Source organism: Pundamilia nyererei, unplaced genomic scaffold (assembly GCF_000239375.1).
Source record: "Pundamilia nyererei isolate P.nyererei 1_Seehausen unplaced genomic scaffold, PunNye1.0 scaffold00041, whole genome shotgun sequence".
Classification (NCBI taxonomy): domain Eukaryota; kingdom Metazoa; phylum Chordata; class Actinopteri; order Cichliformes; family Cichlidae; genus Pundamilia; species Pundamilia nyererei.
In genome coordinates, this window is record NW_005187442.1 from 33,548 (window position 1) to 49,551 (window position 16,004).

At 40.0% G+C, this 16,004-nt stretch overlaps 2 protein-coding genes across 2 annotated transcripts in view; one reads left to right on the forward strand and one right to left on the reverse strand.

Moving 5' to 3' along the window:
• Positions 1-10,344, reverse strand: part of tulp4a (TUB like protein 4a) — a 28,240-nt gene extending 17,896 nt beyond the window's left edge. Inside the window, exons 1-2 of the mRNA XM_013910335.1 lie at positions 10,280-10,344; positions 8,058-9,009 (exon numbers count right to left, since the gene is read on the reverse strand). Coding sequence (XP_013765789.1) covers positions 8,058-8,309 — 252 coding nt within the window. The 5' untranslated portion in view covers positions 8,310-9,009; positions 10,280-10,344. The remainder of the gene's footprint in view (positions 1-8,057; positions 9,010-10,279) is intronic.
• A 516-nt stretch (positions 10,345-10,860) lies between these two features.
• Positions 10,861-13,754, forward strand: mrps10 (mitochondrial ribosomal protein S10). The gene is made up of 7 exons (XM_005730979.2): positions 10,861-10,986; positions 11,173-11,225; positions 11,676-11,745; positions 11,880-12,019; positions 12,119-12,227; positions 12,452-12,541; positions 13,535-13,754. Exons 1-7 carry the CDS (start codon positions 10,882-10,884, stop codon positions 13,613-13,615), a joined length of 648 nt encoding a protein of 215 aa, XP_005731036.1. The 5' UTR covers positions 10,861-10,881; the 3' UTR covers positions 13,616-13,754.
• Positions 13,755-16,004: the final 2,250 nt, after the last annotated feature.

A 16,004-nucleotide genomic window follows, 5' to 3' on the forward strand; every position in this document is an offset into this window, starting at 1 on the left:
TAAAACATTCCAATCACATGGATATTTTTCCCCAAAGTAAACAAAGACATTAGCATTGACTAGTTGTTAATTCAAGATGGGAAACAAATTAGTGTCCATGTCTGCAACTGACTTTTTGACATTGCTGTTCTTCCTTTGTACTAGTATTGTACTGCCCAACCCTCAGCCTCCTGTTGGCAACTGAACAAGCATACCCAGTGACCTCAAATCGCCATGCGATGTGCATTTTTAGGTGTGCATACTCCTTTGGTGACTTGTGCAAGGACAGCTGGAGACACCAAGTAAGGATAGTTGTTAGACTACTCTCTTGTCTGTTTGGAGGATACATGTGCAGTTTGGGCCCTTGTAGTACAGTGGCTTTGCAGGGAAGTCTGGACCAGCCTGTAGGTTCAGTGGAAGAGAAACTATGATTTTATTAGTTGGCCAGCTGGTTCAGGCAGAAGAGTTTATCCAATCTACAGAAATTTTTCATGTAAGCATGCAATGTGGAAAGTGTAACTAACACTAGAGTTAATTCGGATGGAGATCATTTCTATAACTCTGCTATGCTGCTCATCTGGATGGTTTTGGGATCAGTTTTGGGAGCATTAAGAGCCAAATACAATCACTGGACCAGTCAGAGTTTGGTGCATAAATGCATTTCTCTAAACACAAGTGGTTACGCTGCCCATTACTGTTGTGTCAGATATATGTGAGATGGTTGCGTGAAAATTACATCCAAAGCATTTTGAGGGCTTAATATTGCACCAGAATTCTTCCTGTGCAGACACCGTAGCTGATGGTCATCCCCTGCCTTTTAAGTACAGATATGCTTTTAGGAACAGGGAGCAGAACTGACCACAGCAACTTCGCTGAGAAGAGTAAATCAAACCAAGCAACAGCTTCAGGAGGCACTGGTGTCAGCACAACTGAGGGGACACTATGACAGCGAAATGACATAGTGGTGAAGGTGTGAGTGCAAGTCCATGACAATGCATGTCTGCTGCACAAATAACTTTGTCTCTGCAAAACGTTTGAGGAAAGGGAGAGCCTTAATATATTACACTCAGTCATTATTTTACTTTTTTCATGCATCCAAGAAAAGAGCAGCATCCAGGTCTATGATTTTCCTCTTTTCCTTCCAGATGAAGAGTTGACTTATGGGTAACACAGAGCTCATCGAGGATGGAAAGAGGAAAAAGAACTAGGAGAAGCTACTTTTGGCAGTTCCCGTATTCGCAAATGGTCACGACAATCAAAAGCAGGTTCGGTTTCGTAGAGTTAACCCCTTTTCGGGTAGGGTCTCCCATGGCAAATTGGTCCTGGGTGCAGAATCAAGGGAACAGTTCACCCTGCCCGGAATAGGATTACCAGGGCCCCGTCCTGGAGACAGGCCCGGGGAGGGTGCCCGGGCCTGTGTCCGGTGGTCAGGCCTTAGTCCATAGTCCGGCCGGGCACAGCCCAAAAAAGGGACATGGGCCCATCCTCCTGCAGGCCCACCACCTCCAGGAGGCGCCAGGTACAATGTGTACCTGTGTAGGAGCGGAGTCCCTGATGGACCGATCCCCGCCCACCAAGACTAGCAAATCAGATATCAATATCAGTTAAAGAAAAGCTCTGTGCTGTGCTGACACAAAGGCAAGAATTAGCAGGAGTGATTTGCAAATCCATCAAAAGAGGTAGAATCTGAGCTCATTATGTGCAAGTCAGGTGTGTAATAAAACCTTAATAAATAATAATAAGTTAATAGCATTTACAATTATTATTAATGTGTGCTGTAAAGACTCCTGAAAGTACCTTTAGGGAAACTGCATTGAATAATAGAAAATAAGTAATCTGAGTGATACCAGAGTCCCTCACACCACTGGTGTTCCTCAATCGGCAGAACAATAAAAAGGAAAATAGTGACCAAAACAGGCACAAAAAATATCCAGTTGCAGGCACCTCACGATAGGTTTGAACAAGTATTAAAAGGCCTTAATTTCCATGGGCCAGAGAGATTAAATGATACACCCACCCTCCTTCTTTGGGGGTGTTTCTACATTGTGTAGTTTTGAGGCCTTAAAGTCTGATAATCATGCATCTCATTTCATGCAGACAAATTTGGTAATAATGTTGAGTAAGATCAGACACTAAATAGGACTGGATTTAATGCAATAAATCCACAAATAACACAAACACAGACAAAGCAGAACATTTACAAAAGTGTAAAAGTCCAGTTTATTGGATTTTATTCTGTCCTGTTGGTGTATCTACTAACGTGGTGAATGACTGAATGAGAGACAAGTCCCTAAGTGTGAGCCAGCGTCAATGCACTGCAAGCTGCAAACAATTAAAACCAAAGAAAGTTGAACTGAATATTTATGCTTAAATATTCACATTTTTAAAGTGATCATACCTTATAAAACAAAGGCTATATTTTAAGTGTTATTCTTCATTTATTTGACAAGGATCAAAATGAATCCCTGAAAACAGAACAAAATACTACTGTGATTCAAGTTTCAAGAGCTGTGACACTCTTACGTTTGGTAAAGGCTGCTATAGGCTGTTAACCCCTTAGCAGTCCTACAAATTTACAATTAGTCCCCTAAACCATCCAATGTACCGTGGGCGGTACGTCCGACTGCTAACAGGTTAAATTCTTTGTAATAAGGAGCTTTAATAAACTAGCATACATAATATAAACAGTGTATAATATCTTTTAGCCTACCTAGCTATTCAGAAGGACAGAATAAGGCTGCATTATTCTGCAAAGACAAGTGTACGAAACTTTGTGTCTGTCTGTCTGATCCTTCACTACAAATATTGCTGAAGATGAACTGCACAGGCCACGCTGGAAAATTTGTAGTGAACAGAAAAGTACACCTGGATCTGAGGAAACAGTCGTTACGCAACATGTCCTCTCCAAGGATGGATTAGCGCACTAAAGCCATTTCCACTAAGCACATTTGGAGGGACCATTTTAATTCAGTGAAGAGGTCATGTACTTGGCAAACCTGAGCTGGCCTTTCAATGTCAAGAGGTCACATAAGGAGAGAGCAGAAGAAGACACACTTCATAAAGTCAGGTAGCGACCAGCACAGGGAAGGTGATTATGAAAGGAGGAAGAGACAAGACCAGGAAACACTATAGCTTGTAGTTACTGACAAAAATAAAGCTGTTGTAAAGTTGTGAGGTTCCCATTTAAGTCTTAACAGAAGTGTTAGAAAAACACTGAATAACAGAATCCTTCCTGCTCATCTAAAAGGAGGTGTTAATTCTTCCACAGGCCCTCAACAGCAATATAAACTAGTTTATTTATGAGGCTTTGGCAGGGAGGAATTTTTAACACATGAAAATGTGACACAGAGCGAAAATGCAAGAAAGTGAAGGAACATACAAATACTGCTAGGCCTAATCAAATGGATTGATTTACCCAAGTTGATCAATCAAAATCTGTACCAGCAGAACAACAATGCACAGACAAACTACAACACATAAGAGCAAGAATATGGCCCGCAAACCAGCTCAATCTGGCCAGGACATAAACTATACATGGTTAATGCCTCCATATAGCTTCTTCAACATTTGCGTAAAGTGTCAAATAAATAACCACCAAGCACTGCTATAGTGTACTCCCAGAGCATGGAACAACTGCTCAGATACAAATCAGTGTATGGATCAGTACATAAGTTACAGACGTTGCACTCTGAGCTCAGTGTGGTAAACAAATGATTGTGTCATGGTGTCTTCTGTCTCTGTTGGACTTTTTTCCCCAGAGAAAAGTCTACATCGGTTATCAAGGGGAAACTAAGAGGTGGGACTCCTATGTTTGGGCAAGAATACACCCATAAGTCTCTTGTGAATAGTTCAGAGGTTTGAAACAAGTTTCTGCAGTCAACAATCGGTAGATATCAATAATCATAAAATTTATTGTTTAGGATATATTACATTCTTATGACTAACATTAGTCACTTTAAATATTCCCTATTATACTTTGAGTTAAAAAACAAAACACGGAACTGCCTCACTGCAAGACTTAAAACTTCCTCGCACAGCTAAGCACATATGATTCTAGCGTAAGACAACTATCACAGCTGGCAGATGACATGACACTGACAGACAATTTGCCCAAAACCTCTGCTGTGGCCAACATTTTCTTGTCAACATGCTGACAGTCATTGTCAAGCCTGTCTCTGATGTTCAGCTCTCATGGAGAATGAATGGACGCCTAGTGATTAGCTGCTCGCTCTGCTCAGCATCTGAATGCACTGTACCAGGAGAAGAAGGGGGGGATAAAAGCATTAGATCGTCAAGAGAAGCATTGATCTATTTTGACACAAGCCCAGAGGGATTATTTTTCACCATCACAAATACAGTTGTCTAAAAAGATGTAAAATGTAGCACTTTTATCTATTTTCAGCCTTATTTTTGAGTGGTGGAGCTGACACAGCTGCTGCTAAAGGTTAGCGTTCTCTTAAAATAACTAGATAAAAATAATATCAGAACATTCAAGGGCAAATTCTGCTTTTTTCACCATTATTTTCCTGATTTTTTTAAATAGAAGTGTCACAACTTCTCCCTATTGAATTGTACCAGTTGAGGAGACCTGGATGTCTCATGAGGAGACCTGGATGTCTCATGAGTGCCTCCAAGGTGAGGCGTTTTGGGCATGTCCAACTGGGAGGATACCCCAGGGCAGACCCAGGACACACTGAAATTACACCTCTCAGCTGGCTTGGTAATGCATCGTGTCCCCACTGAAGAGGTGGAGGAGGCAGCTAAGGGGCGCAAGGTCTGACTGCTGCCACCGCGACACCGACACACAGAAGAAAGCAGATGGATGAACATAGATGATTTATGTTTATGATACTGAAAAGAAATGGTACACCCCTATTGCTGCCATACATGCCTGTATATTAAGCCACCCAAGTCCATTAGAACAAGGGCATTCATTTTCATCTTTGAATGGGTTTAAATCAATCTAGGCTTTTGCTGTTATAATCAAAACAGAGTACAAATCCACCACTTTTGAAAAAAAAAAAATATATATATATAAAGATAAGTGTGAGGATAACGAAGCGTGAAAACCAGTTGAAACCAGTCTAAACTTCTAAATGCTGGCAAGTCAATTGTCATGTACTGGAAGTCAGGGTTTTTTCTTAAATATGAAAAAGGGGATCTTGTCAACAGCCCTCTAATCAAGTGCATTATCTGCCATGTTAACGTGGAGCCAAACAAACTACAGGGGCACTTGGAAACCAAACACGACTCCAAGGCAGAAAGCAGGAAGAAAGCTGGTTGGAATTTGTGTCCAATAAGGTGATGGAGGGAACCTATATGCTGATGAAGCTTACTGCAAACCAAAAAATACATTAATTGATTTGGTTTGTTTTTTTAAAGTAGGATCCTTGAAAGCTCCAGATGCTGCAAATGTGTTATCAAAGTGCCTAGAATGATTGCACGGAAGCCATTTTCCACAGATATGAATACAGATGTGACTTGGGAACAAAATGCTTAATAACCCCTGCTGAAATGTTCAAGCTTTACTTTTGTAGGCTGTCTAAACAGTCACATATAGTTCTTAGCATTTTTCCTAAGCAACCAAGCACCATAAAAAAATGACTCAACAGAAAACTAATTGGTATGCCTCTGTGAAAAGGTGGCTGTGAGTTACAACAAAAGGATCCCACTTTTCACCTTGCTCCTTTTGAAGCTGCTATGTTGTAATTATTTCTCAAGCTGGTTGGAAGGGAGTGAAGCAGGTGGAGGAGGACATATGTTTACTGGGATTATTACAGGACCCAGAAAACCTTTTCAGTACCTGAAAATCACAACAGACTTTAAAAAAAAAAAAAGTGCTACAGCAAGACAATAGGGGAGCTTCTCCACATCATAAGATGCTTTTAATTCAAGTAGCTTGCAGTGCCAAGGTCTGTACTATAGGTAAACTCAGGTGTAATCCAAGGGTACCCCAGGCACTGGCACTGCCACACACTACAGTCCATTATCCACATGCCCTCTTCTTATCAGATGTCTGACAGCTTAAGATCCGGCTTTTACTTTACTACAATGCCCATATTGGGACAAGTCCAAAACACACATCCATTCAGACGCTCACTTACATTAGGAAGATCACTGAACACTGAGGTCTATACATCAACAGGAATAATGGCCAAATTTAAAGATGCTGACACGAGTATTGATCTTGGCAGGACTAAACTCCTATAGGATGAGTTCATATTCCATTTCTGTGTCCGTGTGCTTTTCTTAACATGACTTGAGCCAATTTGTATGAAAGGGCACTCGTCACCAGCAATGACAAGTTCTCAATGACAAAGCTGACGTTTAAAGGACAGGACTGTCAGGGGACTAACGGCATTTGATGCTGAAAGAGCAGCTTTTATAGACAAAGGGTTATGGCAAATGCACTGACAAGAATGAACCTCTTTAAATAAAAGGTGATAATAAATAAATACACATTAATACATATGTAAATGCAATGCTGCAAGTTTAATTTGAAAGACAGTAAAAAAAAAAAAAGTCAAGTGGTGCAAGGAATGCAAAGTAAAAAAAAAAAACAAGTACAGCATATATAGCGTGCTGCTGGGGGTCATTTCTTTTGTATTATAATATGTATTGCAATCTGCCCTCTCTTCATCACAACTGAGATGAGAAATGACCCAAGTGAGTGAACCGATCTGTCACAACTTGACAGAATTCATTAAGCAGCGTAATTTCCACCAATGTCAGAAACCCCAAATTATGCATAGAGTGCGTGAGTGATGGATTCCACATCGCCCAAAGCATTTATTTACTGCTTTATATCAAAGCAAGAGTGGAACTGGAGAGGACCTTTACTACTCATTACTAGCGCTGGAATGAGGTCAAAGAGTAAAAATGTGCAAATCTTGATCAAAAAATAAATAAATAAATATAAATTAAAATAAAAACATGTACATCCTAAAAGCAAGCAATCTGAGAGTTAAGTGTGAAATAAATTGTGGGCACAAATGAATAGTGCAGTGCCAAACTCCGTGAGTGCAGAAAAGGAAGATGCAGACATCAAATGAGATTATCAGAAATATCAAAAACATCTGGTGTAAATGTTTTTCTTATTATTTAGATAGACTATATAGATAACAGCTGAATGTTTAAGTGGTCAGAGTTAAATGGCATTACTGCTGTGCTTCAGTCACACCGTGTAGGGATTCATCCACTCTCCCCTCAGCTGCCTCGGAGAGTGCTGACACTGCACCTCACTCCAAACAGCTAAACCCACTAAATAGAAAACGCAACCTGTGTTCAATCTCCACTTGTCCTGTGTGTGTGAGAAAAAAAATCCTTATTAGTATTTAATATTGCTGGGACATTTGACTCAGACAGTCATCCAGTCTTTTTGGTTCAACTAAATTGCCTCAATGCATTCTTTGTGGGAATCTTTGAGGGTTATTACTATACTGAGGGATAGGAATAAAGCCTGTCTGGAGTAACAGAATGTATTGACTAGGAAGAGCATGCATATCTTGTATACATATCTTGACTGCAACCAAAAAGTTGATCTAACTGGCAACTTACGGTTAATGAATATCAACCACCGCAGGAAAACACAAAACCCACAGCCTCCCACAATGTGAAGAGGTGGTGTTTTTTTTTTGTTTTGTTTTTTTTAATGTAGTAATTTTACTGGTTCGACCCACTTGAGCTCCATACAACCCACAAATATAACTGTATGTGGCTCACGAGCTAAAATAAGTTGGACTAAGCAGCCTTTTCTAAGGGGATCAACTAGTCTACTTTTACTGAAACTTCTCAAATACTGCTTTAAACACGTAAAAATAATGATTTTGAAAATTTGCTTTATTAAGTTTAACTGAAGAGGAAGAAATATCAGAGTAGCTTGAAGTTGTGGGAAAAATAAATAAATAGAAGATTTACTAATTAAATATTCCTGAGATAAATTTTTGATTATAAGACATTTTAAAACAACTTCCAAAACACGACTGCGGCCTTTAAGAGCTTCAAAGACTGTTTGATGAAGCATTAACATAGACATCTTAACAGTCCTACTCAAAAACAATTGTACTTGAACCTCTTACCTCACTATTATGCCCTCTGAGGTTAAAGTTTACTCTCTGTGGGGTGGGCCGGTCTCGTCTGCAGTGGCTGGATGTAAACGTAACCCCAACCACTCCTCGGCTGTTCCCGGTGGCAAGCCAGCCCTCTTCATAGTAACGCTTTCTGCATACCGGCTTCTCCTTCTCACTCTTGGGCACCCTGCCCTTCCAGGACAGACATAAGATGTTGGAGTCACTGGACAGGAGTGGGCCATGCTCCACAGCAGCGAACATGCCTGCAGCTCTCTACACTCCCAGAATAAAAAGTACCCTTAGGGAGGTTCTTCGGAGAGGACAACTACTGTTATCAGCACGTCTCCTCCTTTGAGGTTACCAGTTCCGTGTCAGAAATGAGACAGCGACAACGGTGCATAGTACTGGTGCTTTTACTTGGGGATCTGGAATAGTGACTAAAGGCGATCAATAAAAACTTTCCCCAGAAAGCACAGGTGAGGTCAAAAAACAGGTGGATTTTAGCATTGCTGGATTAATGATGTTATGTAGCCAAATGAGGTGGCACACACACAAAAAAAGGCACTCAGGTCATTTTTGATGTGATGCTACCAAGTACGTGCTGTTTCGGAGAGAAGGCACCAAATGAAAGTGCCTAAAAATATATTTAGATATCCACCAGGGTAAAGTTGAGACTCCTATCAGCTGAGCAAAACAAGCATCAACCCCCCAAAAAAGAAAAAACAAAAACGCGCCTTATCTTGTAAACTTATAAAACAGGCAGGTATTCATTCCAAGTATCATCATTGTCTCCTTTCTGTGCTCCACATCCTCCTCATCTGATCCCAGTTTGTGTCTGAGAGAGGAGAAGCAGGGACTCCTCTCCATCAGCTGACAGCCCACAGGAGAGCCGCTTCTCCCGGTAACGTCATTACGTCAGCCGGCCCGCCTTTTCAACCGGCCTCGGGGATTCCATAGAGCACTGTTGGGTAATACACAAAACGACGTTTATATATAACATAGAAAAACACGAAAAATAAAATTAAAATGTAGTTAAGAAATCAAGAGAATTGTGTCACAACACAAGCTGTGGAAAAGCGCTCATTTGCTGCCCACTGCCGTTAATTTAAATATTAATGCGCTGGGCTAAAAATTGCCTTTACTCTTCGAGCAGCAATTTTACTTTGAGGACTATCCTGTTCAGCGGAAGGGCATTTAACTACCCGCTTAATAATTTATAGGAGCCAGGTATCATTTTAGCTTTCATTTAATTAGGCTACAAAGCTGTAGTAAGGCGGCCTCTCGCGGCCAAACGTTTAAAAAACAAAATAGACGAAAGGTAAACAACAAAGACCGTAACAGAGAGGTAAGAACAAATAAAAGAATAACAGCTTTAAAATGAACCCGGGCAGGTCAGACAGACAAGACAGACCGAAGAGGCACAACGGGACGTTATTTATTAATACAGAGACAATAAAAATCAAGCTCAACAAAGAATAGCTGAATGAGAATGGCTGTTTGGAAATACACTCGACATTAAGATTAAGTCAGCGGTGATTACAAGATCCCGAGATTTCCCCACCATTTCCAGTATCACTAGATCGTAAACCAGTGGCCATGATAATAGGTGCCTCTCGAAAAAGCCATCTGCCATTAAACCACGCCAATTCGTAAAAATAACATAAGAAAGATACAATGGTTATTGACAACCAAATAATCGCTGTTTAAGCCCGTAAGACGTTGGAAAATTAGCCAAAAACATCGATCACCATAAGCTGCCTGCCTATTAGCAATAGCTAGCCAGAACCTGGATCCAGACCGAGAGCTCTGTGGTCTCCACTGATCATCAAAACATTCCAGTCGCGGGATTAATCTGTCCTCCCTTCAAGAGTCTGGCGCTGGGCTGTAACGCTAATCCATCCGAGATGCTGGGGAATGCGGGTAACTAACGCTGTCTGTCACGAGTCTTCTTTTTCTTCTTCTCCATGAACAACAACCGGAGACAGCTAACCGGCTAAGCGGTCAGCTATCAGCGCCAGGCTGGCTCCGTCCACCCGCCGCTGGCACTCGCTAGCAGGCTACGGTTAGCACATTAGCAAACGATTTATGGCAATAGTTATTTAATATTAGGACACATCTGTTGAGAAAAACACACACACACACCTCGGCGGTGTAGTGACAAAGTGGCTAAACAATATAAACCATGAGTCCAACAAAGCCAGAGAAACATCAGCGGTCAGTGGAGTGCCTACCTTGGATCCGTACCGCTGCTTCTTCCTCTGCCTGCAGCCTGCTACTGTACACTGCTGGGCCCCTACTGCTGGGTCACGTGAAAGGCACGTGATTCAGACCAATTAAAATTGTTCATATCAATAGCACCTTAATCAAATAACAGTCAATCCAATAACAGTTTACCTTTCAAAACTAGGTTCCCACAAATTTGGAGAAGAATGCATCTAAGTATCTACATTAAATATACCTGTATTAAGTATATTAAGTACACGCATACAGCAACTGTATAAGCAGCCTCCATTGCATTGTTTTTTTCACAATAATGTGAAGCATATTTTAGGTCAAATACAAATGTGGGTGTGTATAAATGTGTAATAAAACAACATATTATACATGATCACAAATTAAGAAAACAAATGTGCCAAAATAATTGTTTAGGTTTTGGGTTTGTTTGTTTGTTTGTTTGTTTGAATATAATACATCCAATCTTAGTCTTTCATTCTCAGTTTTATGACCATGAAAGGTTTCGATGGGACTGTAGACTGGATACTTGGTACTCATCACTGGCTCGTTAGTGCTCACCTCATTTATCCTCCAGGACACAAGGGGGCAGCACAGGGAAATGATTTCACCTTCTGTCCGCTCTCTCAAAAACATGGCGTCTCTCATGGTTCGCAAACGTGAATTATTCTCTTTGGCAAGGATATTGAGTGGTGTCTCATATTTGGTATGGTAACTAACTTGTTTTTCATTTTAGATAACGTTTTCTAACAGTTTACTAACATGGCAGGTCTCTAGCTTTGGAAAAATTACCGTAGCTAGTTAGCCAATCGTAGATTTTGGCCATTCGTGGCAGCTGCACAACCGAGGTCATTTGTACATTTCAATAAAAAGAGCTTGATTCTGTTTTCAGGGACCGGCAAGTTTGAGTGTCTGTTCGGGTCACAGGAAATGTAATATAACTCGGTAGGTAACCCCCCCATCTTTTAAATGAGTTGAGCCATAATTGCTTACGTGAATCACATGAATTTTCACACGAAGCAGGGGTGCAGCAGTTTTAAATTAAATTATGAAGAGACTTACAAACAGTTTTTACTGTTTTTTGATAAGATCTGTCAGTAAAGCTAAATAGCATGTGATTTTGGAGCCCTTTTTTGGCTGTATCGGAATGCAACGTGTTTATTTCCCCATGGAAATTGAGTAAATAATGTAAAGAAAAGGACATCTTATAGGTACAGTATACTCACAATCCTTAATAAAATAAAACAACACTAGCAGTATATTCAGGCAGTGAACAGGAACACCATGAAGCTAAGCCAGAAAAGCCCAGAGGCATTAAGCACCTTGTGCAGTTGAAGTGCACTTTTTCCTAAGCACATTTATTGTATAAGCAGTTATTCTGTATCTCCTCTGCAGGTTTCACCTCCCTCTGACTCCCAGCACTTCTTTCCACACGACAGTTTTAACGTCAGCAGCACAATCGGCAGTAAGTTATCATTATCATTCTTATATCAGGCTGGTGCTGTAGTGAAATACAACAAACCTACAGTGGTTTATATTCAAAGGCCATCGCTTGGAATTGCATGTGGCGTTAAGGCTTTCTTTTCTCCTTTGGTCCAGATCACAGTCACAGAGGAGCCGGACACACTGTTCCAGAAACTGGTGGTTTTGGTTAAAGGTCATGACAGAGCTGTGTTGGACAGCTATGAGTTCTTTGCCACCATGACAGCTAAAGAACTGGGCATCAGTCTTGGAAAAGTGTGAGTTTTAGCAGCCACACACTAACTCTAGTAAAGGTTCTGTCTAAAATCTTCTTGTAATGCCATGACTTTTTTTGGGATCTTCTTCCTCCATCACAGTTTTGAACCTCCGAAGGACATTGAGAGGTTAACACTCCTGAAGTCAATACACATTTTCAAAAAACACAGAGTCCAGTATGAGATGAGAACTCACTACCGGTGCATCGAGGTGAGAAGCTCTAATTTAAAAAAAAAAAAAATTAAAATCCAACAAGAAAAAAATGCACAAAAAGCCATTAAAAGGAGTTCGGTATTATTCACCTAGTTACATTTTACTGGAAACTTCTAACCTTTGCATAATAACACAAATGAGCTTTGTGTTTGTGCCAGTTATTGCATGTCATTATAAGGTAATTTGTTTAACATGTTTATTTTTATTTTTTGTCTCTGTAGCTGCATCATATAACCGGCTGTACAGCACAAGTGTACCTTGAATACATTCAGAGGAATCTTCCGGAAGGTGTAGCCATGGAGGTGACGAAGGTGAGGTTTTGCAGAGATCGATGTACACCCAAACTTGCGCACCAGTATCATCAATATCAGTGTCTGCAGGCTAGATGCTTTCCATTGCAAAGCTTATTAGTATGGCCCTCCATGATATTCCCAATTCTAATGTGCCCCCTTGGGAAAATTAATTTCCCACTCCTAACTTAGGTTGTTAATAAATTTGGCCTGTCCCCTGTTACAAATGGTAAAGAGAAGCTTTCAGTTGATGAACAGTGTGGCCTGGTTGAAGTCAAAACTGGATACAAAACATGCACAATGTTTTCAGTTAAACATGAAATGAATTCTCCCTTGAAAAAATTAACCCTTAACAACAACAACAAAAACCCCCTAATATATATGTGATCATTTTGAGATTAAATTAAAATCTATTTTGAGAAGATGAAATGTGCAGATTATAGTTGTTTACAACTTCCACGGTTGCTTTACCCTCTTTTGATGATGAACTCATACTTCAGAATCGGTTTTAGTAACAAGGTGGGAAACGATTTCCCTTCTAGCTCAGTATGTTAAGGATAAGGACGTTGAAAAGATGTTGCAGAAAACTGCATCTGGTCAGGCAGAAAACCACACACCTGAAAGAGTGGATTTGTCCAAAATGAAATGGCTGGTAATGGACAAATGGAAGGTTATCGATGGTTGCACCATCGTGCAATAAAAAGTACGCATGTTGGATCACAAGACGGCTGATCATTTAGTTTTAATCGACTCGTCTAAACAAGGCATTTTGTAAAGTGTATAGCAGCTGGTGCTGTTTGTCTTGAAACAACTAATCTGCTCATTTAGCCTTTTTTAAAATTTTGCCTTTATTCTCAAAATGATAATTTTTTTTTTCATAATGTGATCTAATACTCCTTCGACATTTCCCAGTAAAGCTGAATATGACAGTCCTTCCCTATCTGTGCAATTCTGTGTGGGAAAGGGCAACTTTCATATGATGTTCTTGCTCTTCTATTCTGTTCATGTTGACAGACTGCAATGGAGAAGGTTCCTGATCACATCCTTGAACCGATGTGGAAGGAAATTCCCACAGACGACAAGCCCAGCCAGTAAATCCAGCACCTGTGACTAACAGATGTCTATTAAATGTGTTTTACTGTGATTATGTTTTCTGTTTGTTTGTTTTTTTTAAAGCATGTTGTCTTTTCTGTTGCAAAGCTATGTGAAATAAACTGAATATGTACACAACTCATTCTTTGTAGTTCAGGTTGTAGTTTATCTGGGACTGTTTCAAATAAGTCAAAAGTTTTTGTTTGACGAGCTGCAGTGATATCGGGATGAACTGTATGTATACGTGCAGATACAAGACCAGCACACACGAGACCTTTGCTTTGTACATTTATTGATTAAAACAGTATACATCAAATCACAAAACAGCGTATACAGCATAGTCATTCTGACGATTGGCACCTCATTTTATTTTACGTGTATTCATCGTATGGTTACCTTCAAAAGGACAAAGTGGAGGTGTTTAATCGTTTCTTTATGTTGTAGAGGAGTTAAGTGTCAACTAATTCAAGTTCACTGGAGGGATCTTTTTTGCTTGCTAGTTTTGTTGGCCTTTTCATTTTGAAATCTATCCTGTCTGTTAAAACCTGGCCACACGCGCCACTCAGGAATCTCAATCATTTAGCAAGCATTCAAGTAGGTTCAGACAGGCTTTATCAAATCCTAGATGAATTTCAGCTAATCGAACTATTGCATCTATACCTTCCTGAAACCATTTTTGTATGCTGTTTAAAAAAAAAGAAAAAAAAAAGAAGTCTAAATACTTAAGTATGATTGCCAGTAGCTTATACTGCTTCTAATGGCTCTAATCACTGAATGTTTCTTGAAATATAGTCCCTTAAATGTAAACAGTGGATGATAGTGACTTAGAAAGTGATGCAACAGTGGTGAGAAAGTCCTGTAAATCTGTAAATGTGGCATCCTCCAGCTACCACTGGTTCAGTTTACACAACAACAGTGCTTAAAGTTTTTTCACCACCACAGCTGTCCTAAATTAACAGTGTTGATAGTTACCAAAATCTCTGTTTCTCTACTGGATAATCATCAAAATCATATTTTAAATGCTGAACTATAATTTGTTTAATTAAATTATTTTATTTAATTTCTGACTTCTTATAAATCCTGTGTGAAAATGTGGCTGAAATTTGGGTATAAAAACACTGTTATATAAATAATATAATTTTTAGTTTGAAATAAGTTTTTGACAAATTTCTAAAAAAAAAAAGTATTTTGTTTTTAATGATAGGTGGTCTGATAAATTATCTGTTGTAGCTAAATTACCAAGAAGCTAAATTAAAGTGCTGTGTGCAGATAAAAAAAATAGATCTTTAATTCTACCACTTTAAAATTTGTTATAATATAAACCACTGATAAATTCTATAAATTCTATTCCAACTATAAATGAACTAAAATGGCTTTTTGTTGGTCAAAAAGATAAAAAGTCTGACAGCCTTCCTCTGTGACCCAGCAGGGGGAAAAATGTTGTGCTGAACACTGAAGAGTGTAAAATGTCTACTGGCCTCCTGAACCAAAGCATTGTTAATCTGTGGGTCGTTCCATCGCTTCTCAGTACATAGTCTAACCTGTGATATCAGCACGAATGTTACCGTTACAGCCAACAGGGGCTTCACATGTCCAATAAGGTGTGGAAGTGAGCTAGAATGCACCATCCACATTAGCCTGGAAGTAGTTAAATGAAACATCTCAATTTCCTGAGTAGAAGACTACGCGCTATATATCAAGCATGCCATTTTCCCCATCACGGTACAGATGCACCTCCAAACCCACAAATCCTCTAAAATCTCACCAATCCCCAGTATGACTCTGAAGTTGCTCCACCTTGAGGTCCTGAAAGAGAGAATCTCCTTGTTTTGGAGAGGAAGGGGTTTAGGGATTAAGACACAAGAGGAGGCTCACCTTTTCAAGTGATGTGCCGAACCTCAGGTGTCACGTCGCTGGTGAAGGAGGGGAGAGATGTGAGGGAGGGCCTGGGTTCCTTGGGGCCCGGGAGGTTAACTGTACTGTGTGCCCCCCCCCCCCTTCAGGAGACAACAACAGTCAGTCTGTTATAATCAACTAAAGGGAGAAACTGGGACTTCAGAGACTGATGTAGCAAAATGTAGTCAAAAGTGTTGAAGAAATGGAAAAAGACAGGAAGAGAAAGGGGGCAGGATGCAACACCTGGCTGTGGCTATTTACTTATCACCTCTCCTTGCACGTGTACCTATATTCAAGCAACGTGTGGTTCACAGAATAAAGTCCTTGTTTATCTAGAAAAAATTATTTTCTTCAGATGGTTGCACCTTTGCTTTTAGCTTTAAAAATTCAGCTGGCCTTAATCACCACACTACGGATAAACTGTAAAACCGAAGACCCTCTTAAGTCATTATATCCCAATTTGAGCAAATGTGTGCACATTGTAAACCCACATCTA